Source organism: Rutilus rutilus, assembly GCF_951802725.1.
Source record: "Rutilus rutilus genome assembly, chromosome: 7".
In the NCBI taxonomy this organism is placed as follows: Eukaryota; Metazoa; Chordata; class Actinopteri; order Cypriniformes; family Leuciscidae; genus Rutilus; species Rutilus rutilus.
The window spans coordinates 43822356-43845015 of record NC_140221.1 but is presented as its reverse complement, the minus strand read 5'-3'; the positions used below and the strand labels follow the sequence as shown (position 1 = coordinate 43845015).

General features: G+C 37.4%; 2 protein-coding genes across 9 annotated transcripts in view; both read right to left on the bottom strand.

Moving 5' to 3' along the window:
- The window catches only part of bmpr1ba (bone morphogenetic protein receptor, type IBa), a 57449-nt gene extending 54198 nt beyond the window's left edge, over positions 1–3251 (bottom strand). For 2 of the 3 annotated variants that reach the window (XM_084413986.1, XM_084413988.1), the window contains exon 1: positions 3089–3251. The gene's annotated coding sequence lies outside the window, so the exon portion shown is untranslated. The remainder of the gene's footprint in view (positions 1–3088) is intronic. The other variant, XM_084413987.1, reaches the window with a different exon arrangement.
- Positions 3252–5288: 2037 nt separating this feature from the next.
- The window catches only part of pdlim5a (PDZ and LIM domain 5a), a 57811-nt gene continuing 40439 nt past the window's right edge, over positions 5289–22660 (bottom strand). For 5 of the 6 annotated variants that reach the window (XM_084414408.1, XM_084414409.1, XM_084414410.1 and 2 more), the window contains 6 exons: positions 17621–17715; positions 16534–16708; positions 11233–11413; positions 10470–10590; positions 8255–8370; positions 5289–8173 (listed from right to left, as the gene is read on the bottom strand). In XM_084414408.1, the coding sequence (XP_084270534.1) occupies positions 8084–8173; positions 8255–8370; positions 10470–10590; positions 11233–11413; positions 16534–16708; positions 17621–17715 (778 nt within the window). In that variant the 3' untranslated portion in view covers positions 5289–8083. The remainder of the gene's footprint in view (positions 8174–8254; positions 8371–10469; positions 10591–11232; positions 11414–16533; positions 16709–17620; positions 17716–22660) is intronic. The other variant, XR_014627967.1, reaches the window with a different exon arrangement.

Genomic DNA, 22660 nt, shown 5'->3' with positions numbered 1-22660 from the left:
ACAGGACGTCTGTAATATTAATGGCCAATTCGCATGGGATAAGATATCTCAGTAAAACTAGCAGAAGTGGGAGAGTAACTCGATTTGCGCATCGCCATCACCCTCCAAACACATATAACCTATATTTATATACATAAAACAGTTAGGTCCGATCGAACGATGTATTAATTAACTTCAGATTGGATTGTGTTAGTAACAGGCACTTAACACTAAAAGATGTGTCGTGCCTCTAACAAGTGCTTTCGATCTTCTTTCTGATCAGAATGGTGTGTGGAAAACACTTGAGTTTTGCCACAGACTCGTCCCAGCGTCTAGAACGCAACTGAATGCTTTTTCAAGCGTCTCCATTCTTGAAAAAACGCGGAAAACTACTTTTAATCACGAAATGACGAAATATTTACGTACATATTTACAGCGGGTCTATTCAAAGTAATTAGTATTACCTGAGGTAATTTTTCCGGGCCTTTTAACTGAAGGTAGAAGTCGCCGTAATCTTTACTGACATTGTCCGTAATGACAGAAAATCACAGAGAAGCTCTCGTAACTATTACTTTACCCCACCTCTCCATGTTAAACTAGTCCCGTCCGAATAGGGCTTTAGTCTGCTATTTGCCGTCTAGTTGAAGCAAGTTTTAAATATCATGGGCATAGCGCTTCATCTTTTGTATCATGAGTTATCAAAACTGTGCCGTGGCACAAAAAAAAGTTTGAGAAACACTGATGTAGTTTTAGAAGCGCATCGCTGCTTTATGTAACTGCTAAATCTGCTGTTCCACAAGCGCCACCTACTGGCACAGACTGATTTTGAATATTCACCCATATTTGACCCATATTTTTACGCAGCATACAAACAGTGTTGTAAATGTTATCGACAATATACATTTCTACATAAATAATTGGCAGGGAGCTAAAAAAAAAAGTCTATATGGGGTAGCAGGGTCTACCATAATGCTGTAGCCTTTGGTTATCTTAAGGCGCCCCTGACTACAGGCTCACAAAATCCTTTTGCGAAACATATACTATATTCTAACATATTTCTTTAACATGTTTTACAAAGAAACAAACAGCAACTTATATACAACACAGTGAAATCAAGCTGTGTTAAACTGATGACATAGTGTGTGAACTGTGCTTGAGTCAACAATTGTTTCTTGTGTTCAAGAAAAAGATGGTTCATATAAGTCAAAACTCAAGATGTCTAATGGACACAAACAGTCCAAATCCCCTATTATCCCTAGAGAAAGTTGCTCCTGTTGGGATTACTCTCTAAGTGCTGAAAGAGTAGAGGCTATCAAGATAGTGTGAGTTAACTCCTTATCAGAGCAGTTAAAAGTTTCTGTCGCTGTATCATATTCCCACCAGACGTGTCCCGGACACCATATATCATGACAAAATCACCACTGCAAACCGATCCAGTTTGTTAAAGGAATATTCTGGTTTCAGTACAAGTTAAGTTCAATCAACAGCATTTGTGGCATAATGTTGATTACCACCACCACAACAAAAAAAAAAATCTACTTTTCTTAAGAAAATTAAGCAAAAATATTGGTTAGAGTGAGGCACAATGGAAGTGAATGGGGAAGATCAGTCACCATGAAATCAAAATGGACAATTCTTGTTTTTAACGGACTATTATGGATGATTTATCCATGCACATCATTATTTTTTTAAGATTCATGTGCCCTTATAATCTTGAATCAACATAACTTCTCTATGCATCTCTTCTGACGTGTTTCCTGTTATTACTGTAAAGCTGCTTTGAAACAATCTATACTGTAAAAAGCACTATATAAATAAAGGTGACTTGACTTGACTTCAGTGGCGCGAGGGTGGGACAATATCCTCTTCCCAACATTAAAAACCTCTCACTGACTCACATGAGATGGCTCCAGCAATAGCAAACCACAACGACCCACGATTCAATCCATTTCCAATGGACAAAATGAAGTCCCGCCCAACATTTTTTCTTGTTTGAGAAGCCGTTTCACTCAGATATACATCATAGGGAAGAAAAAACTTCCTTTAATATGGTCACTGTTTCAATAGTATAGTCACATGACAGAAACGATAAGCAGATTTGATGTTAATGTGAAAAAAATGGCAAATGAACGTACAGTAATATCTAATTGTACAACTTCATCGCCATGACTGTGCAACACCATAAACCGTAACACGACCGTAAAAATGAAGCTTCAAATAATTGAAATAAAAATCACTAACTTTTTTTGAGAAAAGTTTTAAATGATAAAATAATACACTATTTTGACTTAATAATAAGTTAGAAGAACGTCCCACTGTTTGTCTGACCAATGGAAGACATTTATGGGAAACGTGTTTGAAAACAGCCATTATTTGTATGTAGTGACACAGAAATTGCAGCATTTTGTAATGTTAAAGTGTAAAATGAAATCAAGCGCATTTGACAAGGCAACAATCTTCAGTCTTCCCTAACGAAAGAAGTATACTGTGGAGATACCATAGTACAATGATGTATCAGATGTTGATATTATGATTTACACCATGTCACTAAATATTTACCATATTCATCTGCCATGGTAATGCTACTCTGCGAGATAATACAAAAAATACCCATAATAACCACATGTCCAAAAAAAACATAGTAGTAAATTTGTTTTACTGCATTTCAATATTGCATGGATCATGTTGTTCAAAAACACAGTAATAGTGAAAAGTGTTGGTTTTATAAAAAACATTTACTCTATAGGCTATATAACAATCATGGTAACCATAAATTATCCTAAAATACCATAGTATATATCATATAGCCTAAGTTAATAAGAGATCTCCTCTTAAGTATGTTCTCTTAGGAAGTATACAGTAACGTTACATAGTAACTTGTAGTACACCTTAGTAGGCTAGTAGTATTATTTCGGCGGAAATGTACCATGGTAAATGTTTGTATTAATGTAAAGTTCTACCCAAAAGCGCATCTTACGAATCGTCATCAGGACGCACCGATTTAACATTAGATTTCATGAAAATCAATCGCAGTTCTGTCAGATACATCTCGAGACTGATCCGATCACTTCCCCCGGTTCAAAAAGATATTGATTCACTGGATTCTTACCCGCTCTGAAGAGAGAAAGTCCCCGCGAGTTCTAATAAAACACACTGTCCGTGTGAAGAAGTGAATGATGAGTCAGTTCAACACAAATGTCTTCAGCGTTCGTCAACATCAGCAGCTCGAGGCGCGCGCGCTCGCCACACCACGGACACGCGCTGACAAACTCACCTAGCCTACTTAGTTAGGTGGGTTGGTCAGATCATTTCTTCTTCTTCTTCTTCTTGTTGAGTTTTTTGGCGGTTGGCACACAACGAAATGGTGCTGGTCAGATCATAAAAAAAAAAAAAAAAAATTACATACAATTCAAGCATACATTATTATTGTAGTTATTGTAATTTATTACCTTTTACATTGTGATTTTTTTTTTTTTTTGGATTAATTAGTCAAATTATAATCAAATTATGTTTTGGAAGACTGCTTTATTATTACTTAAGAATAACTATATATATATATATATATATACACACACACACACACGCACTTTACAGCATACTTATATACACTAAAAGTTTTGAAAAGAAATTTGCTTGTCAAATAAGCCTGTCTCACTCATCAATATATTTTTCTGTTTGTCCATATCTTTAGATGAATTCAGCCACCTCATTCAGACCAGTGTGAAGTGAGAGGATGAGAAGAAAAGACAGAAAACCAGAGAAGTTGTTCTTTGTGGCCTTAGTGAATGTCTCATTCATGTGTGTAGCAGAGGTCACGACCCCTGAGCTCCTGTTCTGGTGTGAGTTACGAACATTACAGCCAAACCACTCACCTGAGAGAGAAATACAGACAGAGACACACAAAACAGCAGTTTACTTTAACACTCTATCCTGAGGAAAATGCTGTTGCCAGGGTGTTGCTATGCAGTTGTGGTGGTTTCTTGCCCAGAAGAGTCCACATTCAAATCTCAATGATATTGTGATCAGATGTTATACAGTATATGGCTCAAGTCTTCAATGTAAATCTGTGGGATTTGTTTCCCATTTGATCACAGTGAAGTAACAGCACACCTCTCTTCAATAAGACACATGATTTGAGAAAGCATTCATGTCTGGAACACAAACACTGCAGTTTGAGTTCAACCTTTGAGGTTTATATTTAGTGTTATGACTAACCCCAAGCATGAGCATGCAATAACAGTGATGCTGCCTTAGAAAGTTTCATTAAGATATACAGCATGGAAGAATTGACTCTCGTTTTGACATTCAAAAATGATCCATTTCTAACATATGGGAGAAATGTGCAGAGTAGCTAAACAATAATCAATATCTGTATACCTCAAAAACAGAATTTATACCTCTTGTTCTGTTTATTTTCCTTTTATAACGTTTTCTTGAAAATTCTATATAAAAAGTTAAAATAAGTAACTAAACGTATAGTAAAAGAATGGTATATAAGTAAAAAGTAAAAAAAAAAAAAAAAAAAAAAAAATTCCAATTAAAGGGATAGTTCACTTTGAAATAAAATGTTGGTATGTTTTAGCTTACCTCAAGGGCATCCAAGATGTAGGTGTCTTTTTTTCCGCAGTAGTTTCAATTTTGATATTTTTAGGTCAAACCGTTCTTGTCAGTCATATAATGCAGGTCGATGGTCACTGGCTCAAAACACAAGCACAGAGTCCAAATTAAAACAATTCCCCATCGTCCAAATGAAACAATTCCCCATCATAAGTACACATTGATGGCCTAAGACACGAAACGAGCGGTTTGTGTGAGAAAACGAACAGTATTTATATCGTTGTTATCTCTTGAACACAGCACACGTCCAAATGATCTGACGGCGCGGGCGGGTATAGATATATAAATAGATGTCGCCTTGGCTACTGCAGTTCATTGGAACGAAACCGTAACCAAGCGACATCTAGTGTATACATCTATACCCGCCCGCGGGCGGGTATAGATGTATACACTAGATGTCGCCTTCGCTACTGCAGTTCATTGGAACGAAACCGTAGCCAAGGCGACATCTATGTATATATCTATACCCGCCCGCGCCGTCAGATCATTTGGACGTGTGCTGTGTTCAAGAGATACATCTTGGATGCCCTTGAGGTAAGCTAAAACATATCAAAAATTAATTTCAAAGTGAACTATCCCTTTAATGTACAGTTCTCCATACATGTTTTGTTATACATTTTCTGCTCGAGTGATAATTAGGATAGTTACAAAATAAGAGTTAGAATAATAAATTGAGAAGATGGCAAAGTGTTGACATTTGATTTTTATTAAACTTGTATAAAAGCACACCGGAGTTTTAACAGTGTTACAAAAACAGAAATCATTAAAAGTGCAAATCTAATATCAAAATTTAAAAAAATTAAAAATAAAACATAAACACAAGCACATGATACAGTAAAAGCAAAGTTGCCCACTATCCCAGAGCTTGAAATAAATACATTTCCCTTTAATTCACTTTTCCAAATGCATATGATGTTCCTTCTTCTGTGAAACACAAAAGGAGCAGTTTAGAAGAGGTTGAAAATGACACAGAAAAGCACCATAAAATGAGTCCATATTCTGCCATAAACCCCTTATGTGTTCCACAGAAGAAAGCAAGTGAACATGATGTTGATATTGAGTAAATCATGACTGAATTTACATTTCTGACAGCATTATTCCTTTAAGAACAGAACAGCAGATCATTTCATGAGTTTTCATTTCATTATATGTTACTAAACATACTTATCTAACCTCTCAGATGACATCATCATATTTCGTTAAGTTCGCAAGCATAAGCCTTTTCATAATATTTTGGCGATAGGGAGCTGCAGGAATGAGTCCTAAAACCCAACACAAGTTGGCAATTTGTACTTCCGGTTCCATAGTCTTGAAGCCAATGGGTTTTTTTAATGGGTTTTTGGCTAAAGGGATATTTCACCGCTGGAAAGATGAATGTGTATTTAAATTGGTTCATTTATGTAGTAGAAATGTGAAATTATTTTAGAAGTTGGTGTCTTCTAGACTGAGAAAAGCCAGAAAATGTATTTTTGGCTCATGTGGATGAAAGACAACAACTCCCAGAATGCACTTGCTTCGCTGCCCTACGAGGCCACTCCCAAGCCACGCCTACCGGTTACAGAGGGCAGTATCGGGAGAAATGATACAGCTAGGCTACTAGTCGACTTGAAACTGAAAAGACGGCGTTTTATCGTGAGATCCCCCTATGGGCGGGTTGAACACATGCGGAACGAGCTCCTCCTACTGGCTGTAGTCTCTCGTCTCTGGACAAAAAAGCCTCAGATGCTAAATGACGATTTTTGCGTCATCGGAGTTTTTTTTCCAGACACACAATACAGAAATCTCTGGTCTCAGGGGGACATGAGGGAGGGAAGCACGGTCATTCCAAAATACTACCGGGTTTCTACTGATACAAAGCCTAATGCTAATCGGTGAAGTATCCCTTTAAATGCTTGAAATAAGGTCTGTGGTGAACACAAGCTCAAGATATTTTCACGTTTTATTCTATGACACAAAATACATCAGTAATACCCCACTCACGATTTTTTAAAGCTTTCATGTGTCTTGAAAAACAAGGTTGTTAACAAGTGCTAAATGGGACTACAGTTGGGGACATTAGGGATAGTTCACCAAAAAATCATTACTCACGCTCATGTCATTTGAAACCCGTAAGACTTTCGTTCATCTTCAGCACACAAATGAAGATCTTTTTGATGAAATCTGAGAGATTTCTGTCCCTCCATTGACAGCTACGCAACTACCACTTTGACGCTTCAAAAAGTTCATAAAGAGATCGTAATTCGATCGCTTTATATGATGAACAGATTGAATTTAGGCTTTTAAACATCATCAGCCGAACATGTAAACTCATGGTGAATGTGATTTCACCAAGACAACATCTTTGTTGATCCTGGAACAACATTCCAATCAACCAATCAGGACAAGTTTAGAGTTTGTCAAGTTTAGGCTTACAACCAGGGTTAGGTGCTTGTACACCAGTGTTATTCACTATCATTTCCCTCTGATTTTAGGGAAAAGTTATTGGTAGGGTTAGGTTTAGGGCTAGGGATAGGGTTAGCACTAAGTTTTCAGACAGGAATGTAGTTCCAAGAACATGTTTTACTTGGCAAAATCATGGTGACCGTAAACTCATCTACACACTAGTCGCTTTCATTGCCTCACTGTGTTTATAATCATGCTCTTGCAAACTATTCTCACTCGAACTTTCCAACTTGTAGATTTCACATAAAGATTGAAAGACTTGTTGGAAACTTATGGTGGTGACGTTTAAGTAATTCGCCCTTGGTGTAGTTTGTTTAGCTTTTGCTTCTGGATTTAGGTTTCAAAATACATAAATGTGTTCATTTTGGTCACAGAGCTTATTTTCTGCAATACTCAAAAAAAAAAGAAAAAAAAAAAAGAAGCTGATAGAACAATACTGGCTTTTTGATGAAGGAGGGAACCAAAGTGATGCGAACTTCTGCGTTGGCCTACCGCCTATACAAAAATACATCATCACAGCAGCACAGCATTAGATAAATTAATGTGAATTTACTCTCAAGTATGGTCTCATTCCAATTGTTTTGGTCCTTACACTGTAAAAAAAAAAAAAAACTTTCAACTTAAAAAGGAAGTGTTCATGCTTCCTTCAAATTTTAAGTTTAGTCAATCAACTCAAATATCCAAGTTGTCATTAAGTACAACTTCACAATTCAAGTTGACTAAACACAATTTTAAAGCAGCACGAACACTTACTTTTTTAAGTTTAAACAACCTTTTTAATCTACAGTGTATTTTATTTATAAATGCACACTTTTCTGTGAAGTGAGAAGATTAAAAGAGAGAGTACAGAAAAAGAAAAGATAAAGAAAAAACGTCCTCCGATACTTTGATCTGATAAAATAAGAGTTTCAAACACCAGCTTCAAACAGATCATTATTTCAAACCTCATGAGAACTGCTTTTACTTTGAGTATGTGTCATTTATATTGTTGTAAATATGTTTTCTTTACATTTTTTGCTTATGCTTCCACAGTTATGTAGTGTTTTTATATTTTGAGAGTCTGAGCGTGTTTCTTGCAAAGGGGTTTGTTCTTTTTGGAGAAGAAGCTCTGGCCCTCCAGACTGACGCTGCAAACCTGAAGAGAACAACAGACACTCGTCACACAACACTCAATGAATAGCCTAACACTCACAGACAAACCTGAACACACACGTACTGAGCACACGAAGCAGGTGTCGTGCCAGGTGCCGCCCAGGGCCTCTAGAAACTTGTCTCCTGCTTCTATTGGGAAATCACAGCCACGGCAACCCGTCCCAAACAGACTGTAGTAATCTGAAGACACAATTACAAAACAGTATCAACGACTTTATCTAAAGTGCTCAGAGACACTTTAAATATCAGCTTTGTCTCTGATGTTTCTTCTAAAATTCCTTAGGAGAAATTAAAATTGACATAAAAGAAACTGTTGTTGCCATAAAGTACTGTAAAAGAAATTAGCAAGGATGCATTTTAAGTGTCAGTAAAAACTTTTAGAATGTTACAAAAGATTTCTATTTCAAATAAATGCTGGTCTTTTGAGCTTTCTGTTCATCAAAGAATCCTGAAAAACTGTGTCACTGTTTCAACAAAAATATTAAGCGGCTCCACTATTTTCAACATTGACGATTATAAGAAATGTTTCTTGAGGATCAAATCATCATATTAGAATGATTTCTGAAGGATCATGTGACACTGAAGACTGGAGTAATAATGCTGAAAATTCAGCTTTGATCACAGGAATAAATGAAAGCAAGAATCTGACATGGAGCGGAGTGCCTAAAACCCAGGAGTAAATAACAGTTTTCTATTTGAATCTATTTTAAAATGTAATTTTAGATTGCAATAATATTTCGCATTATTACCATTTTTTAATCAAGTAAATGTAGCCTTGGTGAGCATAAGAGACCTCTTTCAAAAACATAAAGGGCCCTATCTTACACCCGGCGCAATGCAGCGGCAAGCGCGATGCAAGTGTTTTTTGCTAGTTTCAGCCTGACGCAGTTATCATTTTCACGTCCTGCGCCACGTTGTTAAATAGCAAATGCATGTGCCCCAATTTGTGCGCCCATGGGCGTGCTGGTCTGAAAACGAGGTGTGTTCTGGCGCGTTGCTATTTTGAGGCAACAGACCAGCTGAAACCTGGTCTAAAGTCAATGCCGCTATATATATATACATATATATATAAATTATTTATTTATTTTTGTTATTTAAAGAGCGCATTAGTAATGTGCGCCTATAGGCGGGTCCACAACGCGCGTACACTCTACTTATTAAACCCACAGGGATGCACAGCCTCACACAAACATGACAAATATTCAAATTACAATGTAAAATATTATTATTGTGTACATAAAGATATGGTGGAATCCGGCTTGTCCCATAGATGTTCTGCTTGCACACTTTTACCTCGTGCACGAGCATATCGGTTTGCGCTCTGGAGACGAAATAGCGAAATCCGCCATGGCGCGAGCGCAACTGGCATTTAAAGAGACTGGGAGATGAGACTCTGATTGGTTTAACGCACGTAAATCCCAAAACACAACCATTACTCATTAAGAGAATAGGGACAACCCCTTTAGACCATTCGCCGGGAGCACCGACCATTTTTCCCGTCGTTAAACTAGCAAAAGTGGATTCGCATTCGGACTTGCGCCCTGCGCTTTAGACCATGCGCTTAGATCGTTAAAATACGCCCCTAAGACATCTTATAGACTCCAAACTTTGGATCGGTAAAGTAGCTCAGATCATTTGGTCTTGGCAGAAATGTTCCCACTGCAATCTCTGCAGACTATGAGATCTTTGCAAATATGAGGACAATTCAAGTCCTTGTTATTATTCTTTTGAAAGCACAAGTCATTATTTTTTAGGAGAAACATCTGAGAAGCTGGAGACTTCACAACTGTCTAAGAGAAATAACTGCGATATTAAAAACACATAATTGAGTAGGATCTTCTTATTTTGCTATTATTTTGTAGCTGAAATCTTCTACATTGTGAGGAGCTGCCAACATTCCCCATGAGGAAAAAGGTAAGAAATAAAATAAATAAAAACATACTAAATATTGTCTTAATGTAAATGTATATGTCATGTAAACATAACATTAACCACATAACATGTACTAAATCAAAGCTGTATATTACTGCCATATAGACATTACTTTGATACACTCATCTCTGGTGGATACACTCATCTCTTACTTCCTAAGATTGAAATAAGCCAATTTTAAACAAACGTTGCTGCTTTGAAACCATACGTACTGTAAAAAGCGCTATACAAATAAACTTGACTTGAACTGAATTGAATGCAGAAAGGTTTGTATGGGAGTTAGGTGGTCTAAAATACCATTAGCTCAGTATTAAAAAGTCTATAGAAAGCAATAGACAAACAAACACCTCTCTCGCAGTATGGCTCTCCATCCTCGAGGTGAAAAGTATCGTTTCTTATCGGTTGCTGGCAGGACGCACAGAGGAAGCAATACACATGCCAGGTCTGCTTGAGTGCATTGATCACTTCCTGTTAAAACACATCAGCATCATCATAGTTACACAATACACATACAGTATACTACCATTCAAAAGTTTTGGGTCGGTACGATTATTTCATGTTATTGACATAAAATATCTTATGCTCAACAAGGCTGCATTTATTTGATTTAAAAATATAGAAAATATAAATATTGTTGATTATTACTACTATTTAAAATAACGGTTTATATTTAAAAATGCAATTTATTCAATTATTTGCAGCATCATTACTCCATACGTCTTCAGTGTCACATGACCTTTCAGAAATCATTCTAATATGCTAATTTGCTTCTCAACATTTCTTATTTTTATCAACGTTGAAAACAGTTGCGCTGCTTAATGATTCTTTGATGAATAGAAAGTCTGAAACAACAGCATTTATTTGAAATACAAATCTTTTGTCACTTCTGATAAATGTAAAATCAATCAAACATCTTACTGACCCTACATTTTTGAACGGTAGTGTACATGCGCATAAAATGAAGAAAAGAATGTTCAAACAGTCCTAAAAGACATATTAATGTCTCTCTGTGTGTGAATATATTTGTATAACCGAGCCAAAAGCTCAAGCGTTTGACAGGCAGTTGGAGATTGAGTATATTTCATGTTTATGAAACACACAGTCACGGACCCCCAGGATTTTGTGCTGGCAGCGTGAGCATGTCGGAGCAAAGAACTCTTCGTAGCAGTGTTGGCAGTAGACAGAGCCCTGTTCCTCCACAAACCCCAGCTCGCTCAGAGACACGCTGCAGTGAGCGCATGTGAACTCCTCCGGGTGCCAGGATTTACCCATCGCCATCAGGAACGGCCCCCTAGACCACACCATAAAACACACACTCACATCAAACAGCAATACACATTTGTGCTATTGTACATTGGGTGAATATTATGTTGTGACACAGCCAAATTTTTGGTCCAATTTGCAATAATTCTGGGAAAGGAAAGCCCACCTAGATGGTAAGAGACTAACAAGCCACCTACCACAGTCTGTTTTGCTTATACAATATTTAAAGGCCCCCTGAAATCAAAATTTAAAGGCACACTATGCAAGATTTGTACCTTAAAGGGATACTCCACTTTTTTCGGAAATATGCTCATTTTACATCTCCCCCAGAGTTAAACAGTTGAGTTTTACCGTTTTAGAATCCATTCAGCCGAACTCCGGGTCTGACGGTACCACTTTTAGCATAGCTTAGCACAGATCATTGATTCTGATGAGTCCAGTAGCATTTCTTTCAAAATGACCAAAGAGTTTCAATATTTTTACTATTTAAAACTTGACTCTTCTGTAGTTAACCCGTGTACTAAGATCGACGGAAAATGAAAAGTTGCGATTTTCTAAGCCTATATGACTAGGAACTACTCTCATTCCTGCGTAATAATCAAGGAACTGTGCGGCTGTACCATGAGTGCAGCAGGCGTAGTGATATGACGCAGCGCCTGAAAATAGGTCTAATAGGTTAGACAAACTTAGTCCCGGTCACGTTGGAAGAAGTTACCGAGCTGTGGACTATTTTCAGGCGCTGCGTCATATCATTACGCCTGCTGCACCCATGGTACAGCCACATAGTTCCTTGATTATTACGCTGGAATGAGAGTAGTTCCTAGCCATATAGGCTTAGAAAATCGCAACTTTTCATTTTCCGTCGATCTTAGTACACGGTTTAACTACAGAAGAGTCAAGTTTTAAATAGGAAAAATATTGAAACTCTTTGGTCATTTTGAAAGAAATGCTACTGGACTCATCAGAATCAATGATCTGTGCTAAGCTATGCTAAAAGTGGTACCGTCAGACCCGGAGTTCGGCTGAATGGATTCTAAAACGGTAAAACTCAACTGTTTAACTCTGGGGGAGATGTAAAATGAGCTTATTTCCGAAAAAAGTGGAGTATCCCTTTAAAGCTACACTGTGTGATATTTTCCCCCATCTAGCGGTGAAATTGTATATGACTACCCAGTGAATATTAGTTTCTGTTCCTTTCAATTTCGAGGGCGTTTTAACTCCTACGGTGGCCGTATTATTCCAAGATTAACATGGCTTCCAGTTCGACTTCGTCCAATTGCGCCTTTAAAACTATCACCTGTGATCCGTCGCAGCACAGATTTATGTTACAAGGTAAACAATACTTTTTCACCATTGACGTGAGGAAAAGTAACGCAAGTTGTACTAGAGGTTGTTCTGGCGTTATGCACAACCATGCTATGGTTAGACAAGCAACTATAAAACTTCGAATTTACACAAATAGGCTGAATTACCTGTCGAGAAGAAAGCAGGCACACTGTAAAAAATTTGTAACACTCCCAAATCAAAAATTTCAATTGACCGATAACATCTAAATTTGTCAATTGGCCCAAGTGAAATTCTGTAAATTCTAAAATTAAATGTACATATTTTCACTTGGGCCAATTGAAAAATGTAGATGTTTTCGGTCAATTGAAATTTTTGATTTGGGAGTGTTACAAATTTTTTACAGTGCAACTTCGGTATCCGTTTTAAAATCTTTGCTCCTCATGAGCTCTTTCCATCTGGGAAAAGTTACTCCAGTATTGACTTTGGTCTTGCTGATTTGCCTGTCGCGTTGACATTTTAATTCTCTCTTTCGCTTTCTTGGCGACTCTGCTACATGTCCTCAAGAATAGCCGTGATCCTCCATCAGCAATCTTTCAAATCTGCCGGCAGTCACGAGTAATCTCCCCCTCGCATTCGTCTCTGAGTCACTGAGTGTAAAGCGCGAAAGGCGAAGCTTGAATTTACAGGTATGTCCCTCTTTGGCTAATGTAGTTTCAAGATGGAGGGGCAACATGGCGACCGGCATTCGAACCCCTCACCCGTATGTACTTTCAATGGCAGATTATAAACTTACGAGAATACTTTATTACTTGAAAGAAGTAAATATACATTAATGAGCACATACTGTATATTTTTGAAAGAACTAAGTGTTTTTTGCTAAGAATCAACGAAAAAATTTACACAGTGTAGCTTTAATATAAAAGCTTCGAACTCATTTAGATGGTAAACGAACTCGTAGTAGGGCGAATCATCCTGATAGAAAAGCAGGGGGGCAACCCCACTGGCAAAACCAGCAATGCAGGTTTGAGAGGTGACGCCCCGACAAATCTCATGAGAATCACGACTTGCTTTACGGCATGACGTCACGTACATCAACAACATATGAAGCAGCCTCTATGGAAGACACTAGCATGCATTTCAGACGTGAATCATGGCAGAGTCGACGAAGAAAGCGCGGTTGGAAGAGTGCAGAGATGGCTCTGCGTGAGTGGTATTTACCGCAGTAACGTTAAATACAAGTACTCCACAGCGACTCTAGGGGTCGCTGTTTGAGGAAAACGGAAACTGCATAGTGTGCCTTTAAAGGGATAGTTCACTTTGAAATACATTTTTGATATGTTTTAGCTTACCTCAAGGGCATCCAAGATGTAGGTGTCTTTGTTTCCGCAGTAGTTTCAATTTTGATATTTTTAGGTCAAACCGTTCTTGTCTGTCAGTCATATAATGCAGGTCTATGGTCACTGTCTCAAAACACAAGCACAGAGTCCAAATTAAAACAATTCCCGACGTCCAAATGAAACAATTCCCCATCATAAGTACACATTGATGGCCTAAGACACGAAACGAGCGGTTTGTGTGAGAAAACGAACAGTATTTATATCGTTGTTATCTCTTGAAAACAGCACACGTCCAAATGATCTGACGGCGCGGGCGGGTATAGATATATACATAGATGTCACCTTGGCTACGGTTTCGTTCCAATGAACTGCAGTAGCGAAGGCGAAATCTATGTATATATCTATACCCGCCCGCGCCGTCAGATCATTTGAACGTGTGCTGTTTTCAAGAGATAACAACGATATAAATACTGTTCGTTTTCTCACACAAACCGCTCGTTTCGTGTCTTAGGCCATCAATGTGTACTTATGATGGGGAATTGTTTCATTTGGACGATGGGGAATTGTTTTAATTTGGACTCTGTGCTTGTGTTTTGAGCCAGTGACCATCGACATGCATTATATGACTGACAGACAAGAACGGTTTGACCTAAAAATATCAAAATTGAAACTACTGCGGAAACAAAGACACCTACATCTTGGATGCCCTTGAGGTAAGCTAAAACATATCAAAAATTAATTTCAAAGTGAACTATCCCTTTAAGTTTTTTAGCTCTTAGGATGAATATGTTAGCCTTAATGTAATAATTATTTTTTTGGCCACTATAATATTTTTTGGCACGTAAATTACACACTTCACCGATCACTAACAGCTTCAGCAAATATCTGAATATCAGAGGTACAATAATTTAGTGTGCTAGTGAAACTGAGAATAGTGTGTGTGTGTGTGTGTGTGTGTGTGTGTGTGTGTGTGTGTGTGTGTGTGTGTGTGTGTGTGTGTGTGTGTGTGTGACAGTCTGGTGTAATGCTTACTCTCATGTGGAATAAATATTCAGGGTTTAATTTGCTAAATGAAGCCTCTGTGAGAAGAGACTGATCCTAATTACTAATAACCACACACACACACACACACACACACACACACACACACACACACACACACACACACACACACACAGGTAACTAAGTCTACACTTTCCCATCTCTTTTGCCACCGTGAGTGTGTGGTATCTGGTGTGTGTTACACAGGTGTGTGTTTCTTGTTAGATAAGGTGGTCGTCGTTCGCTCTGTGAAAGTAAGAGGTGAGTTTAGAGTGACTATTGTTATTATATATCGCTCTTAAGCTAATCATCTCATTTTCAAAGTGAGGAAAGAGGAAAGATGGAGAAACAGAAGCTCCAGTTCAAAACCTAGAGAGTCATTAGAGATTAGAGAGTCAGTCAGTCACAAAAACAATTGATCTATGAAGGAAATGAATGGGATTTAAACTTCTGAAACCTGAGGTTTGCTCCATTGATTTTAGAGTTTCTTACAGTAGCTTGTTGCTGAGCTAACAACACAATACTTTATTAAGCCCACAAAATAGTGGAAGAAATAGTCCTTTTATGTTTATATGATTTGTATCTATAGTTTGTTAATTAATTAATGATATTAATATATTTTATTAATAATAATTATAGATATTATAAGAATTAGTCTATGCCTAAATAAAAAAATTGATATATACTTTGTTAAGGAATTAATTATTTTAATATATTCTATGGAGAATAATTAGACAGATATTGGAAGAAAATATTTGTTTATGTTTATATTAATTATTTTTAAAAATACTCTAATAACTAAATGTATTTTATTAATATATTACTAATAATAATTAATTTAATATATAAAAAATAATATATAAGTTTATATTAATTATTTACTAAATTAATTTGATTAATATATTAATGATAATTATATTAATAATAAATGTTATTTATATAAATAAAAAAGGATAGAAATGCATCCATGATGCCTTATAATGCTGCCTGCATATGCAGCTCACGATGTATTAGAACAGAATCAGAAGAGCTGCAGATCTGAGGGTGAGAAGGGTAAGATTATATGGAGGAAAGCTAATCAGTATGAACATGTGTTAAGTGACATTTTCATGGCGAAACTCTATTAATGTCATTGTGATTCTATGAATACGACATCCTGTAAAACTGTGCTAAAGGTGCAGAGAAAACCAAATGTCAATGTCAGTATGTGTTCAATTAAAACTGGAATGACGTTTCTGACTGAAAACAACAATGAAGCAATAGTGCCAGTTGTTGTTAAACATGTTTTTTCATATTGTACATTCATTCCAAAAGCTTATGAGTTTCCTACCTAGACAGCACTGTAGGGAATCACAGGGATAATCCCAACACAAAGGCTGTTTCAAATGGTAAACAGCATTGTGTAGCCTCATAAGATACCTAATTTTGGACATTTTCTGACTCCCAAAAAATGGACTATTTCATTGAATACTTGTTTGCATACCTGATAACCATGTCGCAGTGAGCACACATAGGAGTGCGTGTGCCAGCAGGGATGTGTTCTGCCATCTGGACCAATGAGGCTTCGTCTTTTGGGTGTGGGCGGGGCATGGGGCGGTCTAAGGCGGGGCCTAAAGGTGTACTGTTGCTCACGACACCAAAAGTAGGAGTAATGAGACCTGGCAAAAGACAAACCCAAACACACTCAAACACTTGTTAGAGCTTTAGCTTGTCTTAAGGTGTGTCGGCTACCTAAGGCCTGCAGCTTAAATATATCTGAAGTATTACAATTTAGTATTATTACTTAATCCTAACCTTCAAACAGAAAAGATACGTCAATTTGTCTTCTAGTGGAATAATGGCAGTTAAAGTCATCGTGAAATCAAAACTGACAACTCTTATTTTTTATGGCACTTTGCAGTATTTATCATCAATGATTTATTCGTGCACATAATTCTTTTTTTATTTCCTTTTACCCGGATTATTCTTAATCTCTTCTCTGATGATGTGTTTACTGGCGTGAGGGCGGGGCAACCTGTCAATCACATGAGATCCACCAATAATAAACCATGGGTCGGGGGGTCAAGTAATAAAAAACGAATTTTCTGATAAATTGTGGGTTGATGAGATAAATCATAAATGATAGAAATATTAACTGCATTCTCTAAAATGTGAACTTGTTTAAAACTTAATTTTGTTGTCAGACACTATTTTGCAGAGTTTCATTAAACTACGCAGTTGAGAGGTCAAGCAATGGAGGCAAAACAGATACGAGAGAAAATTAAAAAAGGACAATTAAAAACAAAACAAAAGGAAGGAAGGAAAAAAAGGTACCATTTGTTTTAGTGAAATAGTTCACCAGGACGAATCAAGTGCTGGGTATGTGATATGTAACGTCTGGGAAGCGCTGGATGTATATGACAATAAACTAATAAATCATATCCAGCCTTTGCTCCAGCTGAAGGTATTTAATATGGCCAACACAGTGACATTCCAATCTCGCATAGTTTATATACACAGTGCTTATTGGAAGACACTGTGGTCAGTATCTGGAAAGAGAGAGGTTGAACCTTTAGTCATGTGCTGATTACCTGCTGTGTTTCTGACAGGCGTTCCTGGGCCTTTGGTCATGGTCTTAACAGGACAGGTGACATGAGTGTTGGGCTGAGGATCATCCAGCTCCTCGCTGAGAGAGAGAGAGAGAGAGAGAGAGAGAGAGAGAGAGAGAGAGAGAGAGAGAGAGAGAGAGAGAGAGAGAGAGAGAGAGAAAGAGACATAATTACAAGAGCAAGACAAGAGTGATAGAGAAAGTCAAAACTACCTACTAAACGATTATGTACAGTACTTTATGAAACCAGTAGAAATGTGCCAGATTTTGTGTCAAAATGATTAGTGTAATTTTGATTTATTTTAAATTATGTATTAGTATACACTCACCTAAAGGATTATTAGGAACACCTGTTCAATTTCTCATTAATGCAATTATCTAATCAACCAATCACATGGCAATTGCTTCAATGCATTTATGGGTGTGGTCCTGGTCAAGACAATCTCCTGAACTCCAAACTGAATGTCAGAATGGGAAAGAAAGGTGATTTAAGCTATTTTGAGCGTGGCATGGTTGTTGGTGCCAGACGGGCCGGTCTGAGTATTTCACAATCTGCTCAGTTACTGGGATTTTCACGCACAACCATTTCTAGGGTTTACAAAGAATGGTGTGAAAAGGGAAAAACATCCAGTATGCGGCAGTCCTGTGGGCGAAAATGCCTTGTTGATGCTAGAGGTCAGAGGAGAATGGGCCGACTGATTCAAGCTGATAGAAGAGCAACTTTGACTGAAACAACCACTCGTTACAACCGAGGTATGCAGCAAAGCATTTGTGAAGCCACAACACGCACAACCTTGAGGCGGATGGGCTACAACAGCAGAAGACCCCACCGGGTACCACTCATCTCCACTACAAATAGGAAAAAGAGGCTACAATTTGCACGAGCTCACCAAAATTGGACAGTTGAAGACTGGAAAAATGTTGCCTGCTGATGAGTCTCGATTTCTGTTGAGACATTCAGATGGTAGAGTCAGAATTTGGCGTAAACAGAATGAGAACATGGATCCATCATGCCTTGTTACCACTGTGCAGGCTGGTGGTGGTGGTGTAATGGTGTGGGGGATGTTTTCTTGGCACACTTTAGGCCCCTTAGTGCCAATTGGGCATCGTTTAAATGCCACGGCCTACCTGAGCATTGTTTCTGACCATGTCCATCCCTTTAAGACCACCATGTACCCATCCTCTGATGGCTACTTCCAGCAGGATAATGCACCATGTCATAAAGCTCGAATCATTTCAAATTGGTTTCTTGAACATGACAATGAGTTCACTGTACTAAAATGGCCCCCACAGTCACCAGATCTCAACCCAATAGAGCATCTTTGGGATGTGGTGGAACGGGAGCTTCGTGCCCTGGATGTGCATCCCACAAATCTCCATCAACTGCAAGATGCTATCCTATCAATATGGGCCAACATTTCTAAAGAATGCTTTCAGCACCTTGTTGAATCAATGCCACGTAGAATTAAGGCAGTTCTGAAGGCGAAAGGGGGTCAAACACAGTATTAGTATGGTGTTCCTAATAATCCTTTAGGTGAGTGTATATATATAATATATGTCAAAAAATGCACAAATGTCAAAAAAAGACATTCGTACAGTTTTAAATAATAAAACGACAGATTTAGGGTTGAATAATTAAGTCAGATTACTGTGTTTGTTTGTGGTTAATGTGATTCTCTACACCTGTGTGAACTTGACAACTTCATACATCAAACAAATGTGCATTAAAACGAATTTCAGAAAAATGATTAAGAAAAGTGAAGAGAAAAGATCCTGCAGCATTTGAGAAATGACTCTTTATTTGATATATATATATATGTAGTATGCAGTAAGCAATATGCTTGGACTCCACTGTAAACAGCCAAAGCCACACGCAGCTCACACACACACACACACACACACACTCACAGCAGATCCAGCTCATTTCTGTACACACAGACATTCGCTCATTAAATCCTCAGCAGGTCTGGCTGTGTCGTCCAGCAGCTTAAATTTAGTGAGGCACGAAGTGAATGTTGATGGACAGGGAGACAGAAGTTTGGCTCTTGTGTGGCCAACACAAACACACACATTCATACCCACACGTACTGTACCACCCTGATTCTCTGCCACACAACTGCGCTCTGTCAATCTCTCCGGCCGAATTACAAGCCCCCGGAGACAGAGTGTTATGGCAACGGCGGCCATAGAAACCGAAAGGACCACCATTCAGTCCTGAATCTGGATCCTGATGAAATATTCCACACGCAGCTTCACAAACACACACACGGCCACACGCACACATGTCAGAAAAGACGTTCGTACAGTTTTAAATAATAAAACCGTTGAATAATTAAGTCAGATGACTTTGTGTTTGTTTGTGGTTAATGTGATTCTCTACACCTGTGTGAACTTGACAACTTCATACATCCAATAAATGTGCATTCAAATAATTAAGAAAAGTGAAGAGAAACGATCCTGCAGCATCCTGAGACCAGCAGATACAGACTCTTTATTTGATATTTTGTAATATTATGCAGTGACATTCAGACTTTTTTTGGTGTCAAAATATGTTTGGGTCACTGCATTAGCTAAAAGCATTATACAGTATATGGAGGTCAAGGAATGACACTTTGAAAAAAAAAAAAAAAAAAATATTTTAGGTGAACCAGTTAATAAAGATACTGGCAAATGCCTTCTATAAAATGCTAGACATAGTATTTAATAATTATACATTATATTTACATTTGTAATGAATTAATTAAAATAAATGAGTTATTTTATTGGTGTATTTAACTGCACTGATAAACATTAATTACAATTTTACATTTAAAGTCATTTATTATTTATGTAATATTATTTATGATTTATTTTTGAATTAATTTAAACTCTAAATCTTTAATCAAAATAACTTCCCCTCCCACTTCTGATGATGTGTTTACTGGCGTGAGGGCGGGGCAACCTGTCACTCACATGAGATCCACCAATAGCAAACCACAACCATACTATCAATTCCCCATGGACAATGTCAAGTCCCGCCGTACATTTTTTATCGTTTAAGAAGCAGTTTTACTCAGATATACATCACAATAGGGATCCTAGCACACTGGTCATAAGCAGAAAAAAAGTGTTAGAGGAAGAAGGAAAAGATAACTCATGGTGAGAGCAGGGTATAGCAGCGGAGAAACACACAAACACACGGGAACGACAGAAAACAGACACATCTTCACATGTCCCGTCTCCCGAGTTATAAGACCGATCATTACGGCTCTCAGCCAATCAGATTCATTACAGAGCAAATAATCCAATCAGACTGGAGCAGCACAGCAGGCTAATCGAATGAGAGAGGAGCGATAACAAAACACACAGGAAGTTTTCCATCACACACATCCATGAGCAAAGGACGGGATGAAATCTGTCTTACTGTAAACATGCACATAGTGATAATCTGAGCCCATTTATCACATACACACTACTGCTCAAAAATGACTCTACGAACATACACCTGTGACCTCATGACGTCAGTATTACTGATCCACTGCATCTGTGTGTTTAAATCAATATTCAAATCAATATTTTTATGAACTAACCGTTACACAAAAGCAATAAGCCCTGTGAAGCCGTGGTTTACAGTGAATTTAGAACAGCTAAGAGGGTTTTAGGCAATAAATAAATTCTTGCTTTAATGTATTCCTGTGATCAAAGCTGAATTTTCAGCATCATTACTCCAGTCTTCAGTGTCACATGATCCTTCAGAAATCAGTCTAATATGATGATTTGCTGCTCAAGAAACATTCCTTATTTAACATCAATGTTAAAAAACCAACTGTGCTGCCTAATATTAACTGCTTGATTGTGCCGCTTAATATTAATAATAACATACATTAATAAATGGAGTTTACTTTCTGCATGGTTTTAATATGCAACTATAAAATGTTTTTGCATTACAACTTCTCTGAAATGTGTGCTTATATATGTAAATGGTGCATTATCTAATTCAATATGCACTAATTTGCATACATTTCCAGAACAGATATAGCCAGGCTCAAAATTATTTTTTCAATTTGTTGACTTATTAGGTTTTTACACAGGGGATTTTGGAGATCTTTTTTTATCACTTCATCGTCCATAAATCAGAACAGAAACAGACATTTTTTAGATGTTTTTTTAACATAGATAGACATAGATTTTTTTTTTATTTTATAAATCATGTGAATGATATATGAACAAAGCCTTCAGAATCTTCAGAATATAGAAAGGAGTAAAATAAGTGGACATTTCTGCCTCAGTGCAGGAGAAAAAAAGACTTCCACGGAAGATATATGTACATGTTTTAATATTTAGACCACTTTTATTATTGATTTGTTGTCAGGATGTGAAGAAAGATTCAACCAGTCTAACAAAAAGTGTTTATAAAAAATTGCCTCCCCTTTAATTAATGAACAAATATGCAAAGAGAGTGCATTTGAACCTGTGTTCCCAGTGTCAGGGGTAATGTAACATTACATAACACCATTAAAAGAGATGTTAAGACATCACATTGTGTCATAATCTCACCAGTGAAGCCTGTGAAGATCCCACTGTCTGCAAACCTATATAATCTGCTGAGAAGAGCGAATCAGTGCTGTCCTCTAGTGGGAAAACATGATCACTGCAGAAACATATTCCTGTGCGCATTTAATCTTTCTCCGTCTCTTAAACCAAAGTCACGTGAATGGTGGAAATACAATAACCAATTATATCATATAATTTCTCATCAAATATGTTGCTTCACAAAATTACAGAAGTTAAATGTGTGAAGCTGTTTTGCCTAGAACTAACTTTATGACCCATCTGGACACTCAGAAGTCATAACCATTACTGGATCTTTGTACTGAAGACCCACTTACGTTTTCAATTAATGCCATAACTTATGTAACTGATCAGTTAAATATCATTAACAATATCAATAACATCTGTTGTGCTAAATAATCCATTGGCCTTTACTCATGGATCTTACAGTGGACAGAACTGACTGGGATTGAATTTCAGGATACGATGTATT